At 51.7% G+C, this 12,867-nt stretch overlaps 1 protein-coding gene across 1 annotated transcript; it reads right to left on the bottom strand.

Moving 5' to 3' along the window:
- Nucleotides 1-10,653: 10,653 nt before the first annotated feature.
- On the bottom strand, nucleotides 10,654-12,381 carry LOC119342088 (peroxidase 1-like). The gene is made up of 3 exons (XM_037613930.1): nucleotides 12,144-12,381; nucleotides 11,339-11,770; nucleotides 10,654-11,262 (listed from the first exon to the last, which is right to left on the bottom strand). The coding sequence occupies exons 1-3, from the start codon at nucleotides 12,369-12,371 to the stop codon at nucleotides 10,852-10,854; spliced, it is 1,071 nt and encodes a 356-aa protein (XP_037469827.1). The 5' UTR covers nucleotides 12,372-12,381; the 3' UTR covers nucleotides 10,654-10,851.
- Nucleotides 12,382-12,867: the final 486 nt, after the last annotated feature.

The raw sequence follows: 12,867 nt of genomic DNA, 5'->3' as shown, positions 1-12,867 counted from the left end.
TTCAAACTTAGGCGAGTACTTGGACTGCAGCTAAGCCCCCGAGTGGGAGGTTTGCTCTCCACTCAGTAGGATTTTTTCAAACTTAGGCGAGTACTTGACTGCAGCTAAGCCCCCGAGTGGGAGGTTTGCTCTCCACTCGGTAGGATTTTTTCAAACTTAGGCGAGTACTTGACTGCAGCTAAGCCCCCGAGTGGGAGGTTTGCTCTCCACTCGGTAGGGTTTTTTCAAACTTAGGCGAGTACTTGACTGCAGCTAAGCCCCCGAGTGGGAGGTTTGCTCTCCACTCGGTAGGATTTTTTCAAACTTAGGTGAGTACTTGACTGCAGCTAAGCCCCCGAGTGGGAGGTTTGCTCTCCACTCGGTAGGGTTTTTTCAAACTTAGGCGAGTACTTGGACTGCAGCTAAGCCCCCGAGTGGAAGTCAGGCTTACCACTCGGTAGGATTTTATTTAATCTTAGGCGAAACGGATTCGCAGCTAAGCCTCCGAGTGGGAGTCTGGCTCACCACTCGGTAAGGATTTTTACAAACTTAGGCGAAACGGATTCGCGGATAAGTCACCCACTGGGGGGAAAATTTTATTGGACAAAAATAAAAAGTGACAAAAATTATGGAGGAACTATGACACTATTATTTTGAAATCCATGAACTATAGGAGTACTTTATTGCAACTCATCCGAGTGATAAACTTAAGTGTAAAATGGGCGGAGTAGTTCCGCGTTCCAAGCTCGGGGCTCGTCGATATTATGTTCGACGTTGTAAAGACGGTACGCCCCGTTGTGGAGAACTTTGGTGACGATGAAGGGTCCTTCCCAAGAAGGAGCAAGCTTGTGTGGTTTCTTCTGATCCACTCGGAGAACTAAATCTCCTTCCTGGAAGGCTCGACCCCTCACATTTCTGGCGTGGAAACGACGCAAATCTTGTTGGTAGATGGTCGATCGGATTAGAGCCATCTCCCTTTCTTCCTCTAAAAGGTCGACTGCGTCCTGCCGCGCTTGTTCAGCTTCTGCTTCGTTGTAGATCTCAACTCGAGGAGCATTGTGGAGAAGATCACTCGGCAAGACTGCTTCAGCTCCGTAGACCAAGAAGAATGGAGTTCTTCCGGTCGACCGATTAGGTGTGGTCCGCAGTCCCCAAAGCACCGAGGGAAGTTCGTCGACCCAAGCTCCAGCTGCATGCTTGAGATCACACATCAGTCGGGGTTTCAATCCCTTGAGAATCAGGCCATTGGCTCGCTCTGCTTGTCCATTCGTCTGCGGATGGGTGACCGAAGCGTAGTCGACTCGTGTGCCTTGAGAGTTGCAGAAATCCTTGAATTCTTCCGAGTCAAAGTTCGACCCATTATCCGTAATGATGCTGTGCGGGACTCCATATCTGAATATCAGTTCCCTGATGAAGCTAACAGCAGCACCGGCGTCAAGGTTCTTGATTGGTTTAGCCTCAATCCACTTGGTGAACTTGTCGACTGCCACCAGTACATGCGTGAAGCCACTTCGCCCTGTTCTCAAAGGGCCGACCATGTCCAACCCCCATACTGCGAAAGGCCAGACGAGTGGAATGGTCTTCAGAGCTGATGCAGGCTTGTGCGACATATTCGAGTAGAACTGACATCCCTCGCACTTATCCACTATTTCCTTTGCCATCTCATTCGCTTTTGGCCAGTAAAATCCGGCTCGGTATGCTTTGGCCACGATGGTCCGAGAGGACGCATGATGACCACAGGTTCCCGAGTGGATATCATTAAGGATGATTCGACCTTCTTCTGGTGTTATGCACTTCTGACCAACTCCAGTCGCGCTTTCTCTATATAACTGTCCTTTGATTACGGTAAAGGCTTTAGATCGACGGACGATCTGTCGAGCCTCTTCCTCATCCTCCGGAAGCTCTTTTCTCAGGATGTACGCAATATACGGAACTGTCCAGTCGGGGATGACCACCAAGACCTCCACGACCAAGTCGACCACTGCTGGGACTTCAACCTCAGTCGGATCTGTGGCACTCTTGGGCTGTGGAGCTTCTTCGGTGAAAGGATCTTCTTTGAATGACGGAGTGTGTATATGCTCCAATAACACACCACTCGGAATGGCTCCTCTCTTGGAACCTATCTTTGCTAGATCATCAGCTGCTTGATTTTTCAGTCGGGGTATATGATGGAGCTCCAACCCCTCGAACTTTTTTTCCAGCTTCCTCACTGCACTGCAGTATCCAGTCATGACTGGGCTTCTCACGTCCCACTCCTTCATCACTTGGTTGACCACTAAATCTGAATCTCCATAGACCATCAGGCGACGGACGCCGAGTGAAATGGCCATGCGCAATCCGTATAAGAGGGCCTCATACTCTGCCTCATTGTTGGAGGAATCAAAGTGAATCTGGAGCACATATCTGAGCTTATCTCCTCTGGGGGAAACCAGGACAACCCCATCACCGGAACCATTCAACATCTTAGAGCCATCAAAAAACATGGTCCAATGCTCCGAGTGAACTTCAGTCGGCTGTTGCTGTTCAATCCACTCGGCGAGGAAATCTGCTATTGCCTGGGACTTAATGGCTTTCTTTGCCTCAAACTTGATATCAAGAGGAAGAAGTTCAATCGCCCATTTCGCCACTCGACCAGTTGCATCTCTGTTGTGCAGAATCTCTGATAGTGGAGCGTCGCTGACGACTGTGATGGAATGATCAGAGAAATAATGAGCAACCTTCTTTGTGGTCATGTATATTCCATACACAAGCTTCTGATAATGAGGATATCTCTGCTTGGATGGAGTCAAGACTTCAGACAAATAATACACTGGGCGTTGAACTTTGAAAGCTTTTCCTTCTTCTTCCCGCTCGACCGTAAGCACTGTACTGACGACTTGTCCTGTGGCTGCAATATAAAGCAACAGAGACTCTTTGCTGATTGGAGCAGCAAGCACCGGCTGGGTGGAGAGCAGAGCTTTTAGCTCGGCAAACGCTGCATCAGCTTCTAGAGTCCACTCGAACTTGTCTGCCTTCTTCATCAGTCGGTAAAGAGGCAATGCTTTTTCACCGAGTCGTGAGATGAATCGACTTAATGCGGCCAAGCATCTAGTAAGCTTCTGGACATCGTGCACTCGCACAGGGCGTTTCATTCGGAGAATAGTGCCGATCTTTTCTGGATTAGCGTCGATCCCTCGCTCGGAAACGAGAAAACCGAGTAACTTGCCACCAGGAACTCTGAATGTGCACTTTGATGGATTGAGCTTGATATCATACCTTCTGAGGTTGGCAAATGTTTCGGCGAGGTCAGCGAGCAGGTCGGAACCTTTTCGTGACTTGACGACGATATCATCCATATACGCTTCCACATTCCGACTGATTTGAGTGAGTAGACACTTCTGAATCATTCGCATAAATGTGGCTCCGACATTCTTGAGGCCGAATGGCATGGTGATATAGCAGAAGCACCCGAATGGAGTGATGAAAGCTGTTTTTACCTCGTCGGGTCCGTACAGACGGATCTGGTGGTACCCGGAGTAGGCGTCTAGAAAAGACAATCTCTCACATCTCGCGGTCGAGTCAACAATTTGATCTATGCGAGGGAGAGGAAAATGATCTTTCGGGCAGGCCCGGTTGATGTGCTTGAAATCAATGCACATTCGGAGCGATTTGTCCTTCTTAGGAACCATGACGACATTAGCGAGCCACTCGGAGTGGTATATCTCTCGGATAAATCCTGCCGCCAACAGTCGAGCCACTTCCTCACCAATGGCTTTTCTCTTCTGGATGGCGGACCGCTGAAGATGCTCTTTGACTGGTTTTGCTGATGAGTCGACTCTTAGGCGATGCTCAGCCAGTCCCCTGGGAACACCTGGCATGTCAGCGGGCTTCCATGCAAAAATATCCCAGTTCTGACAGAGGAACTGGATGAGCGCTTCTTCCTATTTCGGGTCGAGTGTTGTGGAGATGTGGGTCGGGGCTGCATCGGGGTCGGTCGGGTGAATGTGAACAGGCTTCGTCTCACCGGACGACTGAAATGCAGATTCTGTGGCGGGTTTCTTGGATCGCAGCAAATCACTCGGATCTGCGTTTTGCTTGTATTCTTCAAACTCGACCGCTATCACCTGGGAATCAGCAATCTTTGAGCCCTTCTGAAAGCACTCTTCTGCCTTTTTCTGATCACCGGTGACAGTGATCACTCCTTTGGGGCCGGGCATCTTCAATTTGAGGTACACGTAACATGGTCGAGCCATGAACCGTGCATAAGCTGGTCTCCCCAAAATGGCATGATATGCACTCTGAAAATCCACGACCTCAAACGTCAACTTCTCTTTGCGAAAATGTTTCGAATCACCAAACACCACGTCCAGAGCTATTTGGCCGAGTGACTCGGCTTTCTTCCCTGGTATAACTCCATGAAAGCTCATGTTACTGGTGCTCAGTCGGGACATCGGAATGCCCATTCCTTTCAGTGTGTCTGCATACAAGAAATTCAGCCCGCTACCACCGTCCATCAGCACTTTTGTCAGTCGAGTGCCTTCGACAACTGGATCGACCACCAAAGCTTGCCTCCCAGGGGTGGCAATATGAGTCGGGTGATCATATTGGTCGAATGTGATGGGTGTTTGGGACCATCTCAGATAATTTGCTTTTGCTGGGGTAACCATGTTCACCTCGCAGTTAATGACTTTCAATCGACTCTTGCTTTCCACATCTGCAAAGATCATCAGAGTGGAGTTGACATGCGGATATCCTTCCTCACTGTCCTCCTTGTCTTCGGCCTTGTCCGACTCCTTTTCCTTGTCTTTAGATTGTTTTCCTTGAAACTGCTGGATCAGGAGTCGACATTGGCGAGTGGTATGCTTTGGGTAAATGATATTCCCCTCTTCGTCTTTCTTCGTGTGGATGTGACACGGCATATCCATCACGTCGTTCCCTTCTTTATCCTTTACCTTCTTAGGGTTCCAGGATCCTTTTGGTTTCCCTTTAAACTTTCCCTGAGTCACGGCCAGAGCCTCTCCAGGAGCTGCCGGTTCAGCCTTCCGCTTCTGTTTCCGACTTGTGTTTCCCTTCTCCGACTGGCTCGGCTTGTGCTTGCCGCTTCGGAGTCGGTCTTCTTCTTCGCCGTTGGCGTACTTGGTAGCAATTTCCATCATCCGACTCAAGGTCATGTCTCCGGTTTGACCAAATTTCAAACTCAATTCTCTGTTCTTGACACCATCCTTGAAGGCGCAGACTGCCTGATGATCAGACACATTCTCCACAGTATGGTGCAAAGTGATCCATCTCTGAATATACTCCCTAAGAGTCTCATTGGTCTTCTGCACACAGACTTGCAGCTTCGTCAATCCAGCCGGTCGCTTGCAAGTTCCTTCAAACGTTCTGACAAACACTCGGGACAGATCTTCCCAAGTGTAAATACTGCTAGGAGGTAACTGATTCAACCACACTCTGGCAGAACCTTCCAACATGAGGGGCAAATGCTTCATGGCCACCTCGTCATTCCCACCACCAATATGAACTGCCACTCGGTAGTCCTCAAGCCAAGTTTCAGGCTTAGACTCACCGGTGAACTTGTTGACTCCTGTTTCCAACCTGAAATTGGGAGGAATTACTGCGGCTCTGATAGCTCTGCTGAAACATTCCGGACCAGAAACATGCACTCGACTGCTCGTGGGCGCATCTCTGTCGAGTCCACCTCGATGGGCTCTGTTCCGGTCGACCAAGCCTTGCACGATAATGGATCGCGCGTCGAAGCCTGGTTCTCTGGGGTCGACTAGAACTCTTCGCCCCGCACTGAGGTGACGTCTGTCATCTTGCTGCCGAGGAGCGTAAGACCCACCCCTCGGAGGGGAAGTGGGCACTCGACGCCTATCATCTCGGTCGTGTCGGTCTCCATATTGGTCTCTCCGATTCTCGCGCCCTTCACGCCGCGGAGGCGATCTGGGACTGTGAGCCGACTGAACCGTATTCGCAGCGACAGATCGACTGTGAATTCTGTTGCGCGACTGCGACACGGCTGAATTCTGATCTCCTGCTGCCCGGAGCAGATCCCTGATCTGCATCAAGCCTCTGCCAGCTTCCGACTGAGAGGGCTGGATGGACTCTGCTATACGGGTCGCAGCTGCTAAATTCTGGATTGGGGTTCGATATACCTGAGTCGGCGGGAAGAGTTGACGTCGACTGGCGTCGGGAACTCGTTGCCGCGCGCGCTCGTCGAGTGCTCGCTGAAGATTCTCCAGGCGAGCGCGTTCGGCCAAATTGGCCAAACGTGCCTCCTCCAAGGCGCGAGCCTCGGGGGTTTCTCCTGCGATGGGAGTATGCAGGGCATCCATGTTCCTGCGGCGAAGTTCCTCTCTTTGCAGAGAGTCGAGTGGCTCGGGCTGGTACTCTTCGTGGTCTCGTGCGGGGTCGCCTCCGTCGCCTGCCCCACCATCACGGGCGAAGCCAGGGGGGCTGCGAGGCCCGTCGACCATCAAGATTTCCGCCGCTGGATCACTGCTATCGCATTTGGATGCAGTCTCTACGGAGCCAGTTGACAAATCGAACAGGCCGTAGAGAGATTCGTCGGGCTCGATTGCCGCAACTTGGGTGGTGGCCGTCTGGCGAGCCACCGCGTGTCTCACCCACCGCTGAAGCCTCGACCGACCCGAGCGCTTGCGCTGGCGGGAGACCGGGAGGGTGGTCGATAGGGGAGTCGACCGATATGGGGTCGACGGTTGCCGCAGCAGAACGCCGCGGACACATGCGCGAAAATGCGTCGCACCGCGGACGGGGAGCGCATCGACGTCGAGTGGAGCCTCCTGGAGCCAGGCGGAGTCGTCGGCGACGAAGGTGAGAGCACCGAGACGAATCTCTCGACCCTCGACCAAAACCCCAGCAGCTACCATGATGAAAGTACTCGGAAGAATCGCAACTTCTCCACAAAATCGCTAAAACACCTGCCCCACGGTGGGCGCCAACTGTCGTGGATCTAAGTCTGACAGTAGAGTGGGGGTAGGTATGGAGAGGCAAGGTCCTAGCTATGGAGAGGTTGTAAACACAAGAGATGTACGAGTTCAGGCCCTTCTCGGAGGAAGTAAAAGCCCTACGTCTCGGAGCCCGGAGGCGGTCGAGTGGATTATGTGTATATGGATTACAGGGTGCCGAACCCTTCTGCCTGTGGAGGGGGGTGGCTTATATAGAGTGCGCCAGGACCCCAGCCAACCCACGTAATGAAGGGTTTAAGGTACATTAAGTCCGGGGCGTTACTGGTAACGCCCCACATAAAGTGTCTTTACTATCATAAAGTCTACTTAATTACAGACCGTTGCAGTGCAGAGTGCCTCTTGACCTTCTGGTGGTCGAGTGAGTCTTCGTGGTCGAGTCCTTCAAGTCAGTCGAGTGAGTCCCTCATAGGTCGACTGGAAGGTGATCTCTTCTAAGGGTGTCCTTGGGCAGGGTACTTAGATCAGGTCTGTGACCCTACCCTAGGTACATGACTCCATCAATGGCCGCTTTCAGTTTGATGTCATTGGAGAATTGCCCTTGCCATTGTTTCAGAGCTTTAGCCGTGGCTGCTAGCCTTCCCGCAACTTGGCTAACCGGGTCCCCTGACGTCGGCGCCCCATGCCATGCACCTTGTACCACCTCGTCGAAGCCGTCAAGTTTCACCCAGCGGTTCTGGAATCTGAAAGCCCTGTGCTGACGGAATGCGATCTCACAGTTTAGGAGGAGAGGACAGTGGTCCGATATGTCCGAGGACAAAGCTTGAAGCATGCAGTTGGGCATTGCCTCCTCCCATTCACCATTGATGAGGACTCTGTCCAACTTCACCATGGTTGCGTTGGCTTGCTCGTTGCTCCACGTATATCTACGGCCATGGAGATATAGATCCTTCAGTTGAAGTTCGTTGATGAAGTTTCTGAAGGCAGTGATGCAGCGTCTGTTGATCCTTGGGTTGTTCTTGTCGGCTGTGCCGGTGATGAGGTTGAAATCGCCGATCAGCGCAAGGGCCGTGCCATTGGGAATAGTGTCTTGAATGGTGTCTTTGAGCTCACGAAGGAAGGCAAGCTTCTCCTCCCAGATCTGCGGGCCATATACCCCAATCACACCCACCGGAGTTCCCTTGGCATCATTCCCCACAGCCGCCACCGTGTATCCTTGAACTGCAATGGTGGACATGGAGTAGTGGTCACCCTTCCATGCCATTAACACACCTCCTCTGGATCCAACAGCCGGCAGATATGCAAACTCAGAGAACTCCGTGCCACAACATTGGTTCACCATGGCTCTATCGACGAAGGATAGTTTTGTTTCTTGCAAACATACTAAGGATACATTGTTTCGGTACAACAACTCCTTAACTACTACTCTCCTGGCTAGGTTGTTCAAACCCCTCACGTTCCATACAATCCAGTTGTTTTCCATTGGCAAAGTGCTCAACAAACTGCAGTCTTTCCGTACTAGGCGGAGGCCGGCACCAGCACGACCGAGCCTCTCTTGCCCGTCCTTGCGAGCAAGGCAAGGGCCTCTATCTGGACAGGTAATAGTGGCTCATCAAAGGCTCTCCTGTACTCTAGCAGCCGTTGCTCTTCTGTCTCGCCACGCTTAGGGATGGCGAGCCCCCTCTTGGACATGACCAACTTCCTTGTTTGTGCCATGATGTTTCCTTGCGTCTCCGGGAACAGCTTCTTCTTGCTTGAGAGGCGGTAGCTACGCTGGGTGGCCGTTGCTGGTGGCTTTGCCGGGCGGCGGGGGCGGCCGCGCTTGGCCATTGGTGCATGCAGAATGGCCGGCTCAATAGGAGTTGCCACTAGCTCCAGGAAGTGTGCCGTTGCTTGCTCGTGAGTGATTGGTTGGAAGATCAGCTCATCATTGGCCTCCTTTGGATTCTCCTCCCTGTCCACCAGAGCGTTGGGGCCCCCCATGCCATCACAGCCAGTGGGACCCGGCGGGCGCGTGGGTAGCGGAGTCAGCACGCCATGCAGGTCAGCGTACGCAGCGTCGACCATAGATGGCCTCGGTCCGCCCGCCCGACCATCCGACCGCGTCGTCACCGCGGCAGGCCGGCTGGGGGGGGGGGGTATCGACAGGCAGATCCGAGACCGCAGGGGGCAGAAAGGCGCAGTTAACATTGGCGGGGAAGTGGGGGTCCGCACAGCAATGTCGGTTGTCTCCTCCCAAGACAGTGACAGTGCGCCCATGCCCACCAGCGGCAGAGGCCCACCCACGTCCGCCTGGTCGCCTGTGGGGTCCATTGCAGCCTGCGACGAGACCCCGCCATGCAGGTTGACGGAGCCGCATGCAGCCCCCACAAATGCCTCCCGGGCCGCCGCCCGGAAGGCCATGTCGGCGGCTATTGCCACAGGGGGAGGCGCCACAACAGGCTCGTCGGCGTCCGCCGAAATGAAGACCAAAGCAGCAAGCGCGCCGCAGGCCTTGGAGTAGATCTCCTCAGGCTGCATCACTCCGGGTACCCGCCGGTAGTGGCCGGAGTAGGAGTGGCCGTTGCGGCGACGGCCCCTCCGTTCCGCCACGGAGAGGCCAAACCCAGTCCGTTCCGTCACGAGGCTGAAATTATAGCTTCGGAGAGCCCTCCCACCAAGAGCAACCACAACAACTCCTTTACAAAACTTCCCGTAAAACTGATTTTACGAGATGAACGTAAAATTTAGAAGAAGTCATCTGAGAACAATTCTCATCAGCCCCGTAAACTTCTTCTCCTAAATTTATTTTTATTTTTATATTTAATTAAAAAGACAATGACGTAGGACCCGTCAGTCAGCAATAGACGTGACGACGGCCGGTGTGGTGGCCGCCGGCACGAGACGGCATGCGATGGCACGGGCACGGGACGGTTGCCGGTGAGGAGCGGTGCGGGTGACGACACGGGTGTGTGGTGCCGAGCGGCGGCACATCGGCGGGGCGGGCATTGGCGTCAGGCGGTGGCAGGTGTCGGCGCGGACGGTGACACGACGACAATGTTCTGGCAAGGTTCCGGCGGGGAGCATGATGAAGTTTAAGGCGATTAGAGCATCTCAAGCTTCATTTAAATTTTATTTAGAATCAACCAAACGAAAATACAAAGGTGAACATGGGTGCGCGCACACCCATGTGAATAGTAAATTCATAAAAAATACTAGAAAAATTTAAAAAATTCTAAAATTTCGCGGTATGAACCTTAGTCGAACATTCTACTCACGTGTGAAGTTTCATGATGTATTGATACCCATGATATTCTTAGTGAAGAAAATACAAATGTGGTCATACTATTCATTAAACAGTGTTCTTTTACCCGCAAAAAAACAGTGTTTTTTAATATAGCTTTGGTTTTGTCACTTTTGCTCAGATTACTACGGATGTGATTTCTTCGTGAAACTTCATATGTGAGTATACCGGTTGACTATGTATATTAAAACAATAAATTCAATTTTTTGGGTTTTTTCTAGTATTTTTTGAATTTACTATTCATAAAGGACGCGCACACCCATGTTCAGTTCACCAAATCCGCGTCCTCAACCAAACTTCTATTTTGCTAGATTAGAATCGCGTTAGTTATATGGAAGTCCAGTAGTGTCAGTCCATTAAGTCGAAGTTGGCCATATCTCAGCCATTAATTATTTCACTCAAGTATGGAGTATAATGTTGTCCATATTTTTTGAAAGTAGTTTTTCTCCATCATCTCTTCCATTTCCTGAATTTAGAATGCGTAAATACAAGAACAAAAACATCCCATTGTCATCTTGGTAAAATTCACAACACACCATTCCCATGCGCAACATTAACTTTTATCTTGCATCGTTACAATAAAAACTAAGAAACAGACGGAACAACACAAAAAAAGCAGGACGATCGATCTTCAGTTGTTCGGCATGCTTGTTTTCTTTGTCAAATCAAGGGCCTAAAAAGCCACTAGCTCGTCGCGATTTCAGCGAATTCACCATAGTCGGGTCCATTATTGATCTCAAGACCAGCGCTCCCTTTGTTTATGACCCTGCAGCTGAGCCTTATCTCTCCTTGCGTTCCTGTCAGCACCTCAATGTCCCCCATCTTCACCATGGACTTGACAAACTTGCTCTTCCATCTCTTCTCGCTCTTGACAAACTCGTCGACCGATGCCTTCAGAGTCGAGTTCGTGAGCAACGCCTGGTCCGACGTGAACATGCCCAGGTTGTTCGTCAGACCCACGTAATACTTGTTGTCGAGCACCGTCGGGGTGATGATGTCCATATCAGTCGTCGTGGTTGGGAAGAACTGGCTGCTGTTGGCAGGGCATATGCTTTTCAGCAGGAACGCGTAGGCAGAGCTCATCGTATGGTCAACCTGGCAGTAAAACAATCACTAAATGCATAGGAAAATGTCTGACATCTGGCGACAGTTTTGAACACCATTTATGTACCTGACTGGTGTTGCTGAAGGCATATAGCCTGTTTGTGAAGGACGAGCAGCGGGAGACGCCAATGGTGTGGGCGCCGGAGAGGACGACCATGTCCTCGGCCGTGAGGTTCTTGAGGGTGAAGTTGCCGACCAGCTCGGCCGCCGTCGAGAGCGGCGAGGGTAGGTTGCTGAGGGCGCTCGCGTTGGTGGAAATCCTGCCGTCGCGGCGCCCGGCGGGCACCTTGTAGGTAACGTTTCCTGCTAGCGCGACGCTGTCACGGGCGGCGAAGGCGAGGATGTCCGCGCATGAGACCGTCTTGGGGCATTTGGCCTCGATGGCCTTCTTTGCCGCGTCGATCACCTCGAACCCGCGGAGGCTGGGCTTGTTGGGGGGCGCGTCTTTCTCGGCAGTGTTGTTTGCTGTCGAGTCGATCAGGACTGATCCGTCGCAACCCTGTTGCCATATTGCAACTGGGTTTAGTAACAAAAATATACTACTGGCTAAATGGCAAGATGTAAGTTCGTCGTACAAATTGAGACCTTAACGAGAATGTGTGCCATTATTAACCAATCTTTGGCTGTCTATTGGGAGTTTGACAGCAAATATATGAGTCGTCATCATTATTTCATTTATGCAAATGAATCATCGTCAGAGAAAGAAAACTGGGCTAACTAACTATATGCTGGACTCTTGTCTGCATCTATCCGTCTATGATGATTCCTAGCTAAAAGTAGCTAGATGCAGATGATACTGTACTTTCCGGCCAAGGATCCATCTATGCACACCCATATATCTAGGACCAGCAAACTAATACTCATGAACATACCTTGACAAAACAGTCGTGGAAGTGCAGCCGGATGAGGCCAGCGGCGACACCGGTGTTGTTCTTGAAGGCAGCAGCCACCGCCTGCTGCACCAGGTTCTCTGCCGATGGGCAGCTCTTGCTATAGAATCCGACTTTCAGGCCGGCGCCGACAGCGGCAACGGGGAAAAGAGCAAGGACAACGGCGACTGCCGAGGTGAAGAGCAGGCACTTCATGGAAAGGGAGCCCATTGTAGTTGCTCGTGTCTCTCCTTGGTGACTCCTGGTTCTGGATCTCATGGGTTTATATAGCATATTGGAGGGGTTTGGAAGGGCAAGCCTGTCAAAACAGGTGTAAAAGCTTGGTGCTGCACAAGTGGCGCCATTTGCTTGCTTTTCTTCTTCTTTGTGGCCATACTCATCGGCATGCTCCTTGAGATGCTAAGAGCATTACTAGTAGTACCTCTAAACCCCCAAACCCTTAAAAATAACCGCTTTCTTACGGGTTGAGACAAAAAAAATCGCAAAGAATAGAACCCCTTAACCCTTAAACCCTCAAATTTTTTTAGAGGCTCAACCCCTATTCTCCTTCCCAGCCTGTAGAAACAGGGGTTGGCAGCCCAACCCCTCCCCGACCCGGTTATCTCTTCTCGTTCGCGCGGGAGGGAGTTTTCAGCTCCCCTCACAGATCCGGCCGCCGCCGCGCCTCCGGCCACCCTGCCCGGCAGCCCTCCCACCGCGCCGCGCC

Source organism: Triticum dicoccoides, chromosome 7B (genome assembly GCF_002162155.2).
Source record: "Triticum dicoccoides isolate Atlit2015 ecotype Zavitan chromosome 7B, WEW_v2.0, whole genome shotgun sequence".
Classification (NCBI taxonomy): Eukaryota; Viridiplantae; Streptophyta; class Magnoliopsida; order Poales; family Poaceae; genus Triticum; species Triticum dicoccoides.
This window is presented reverse-complemented; position numbering and strand designations above follow the sequence as displayed.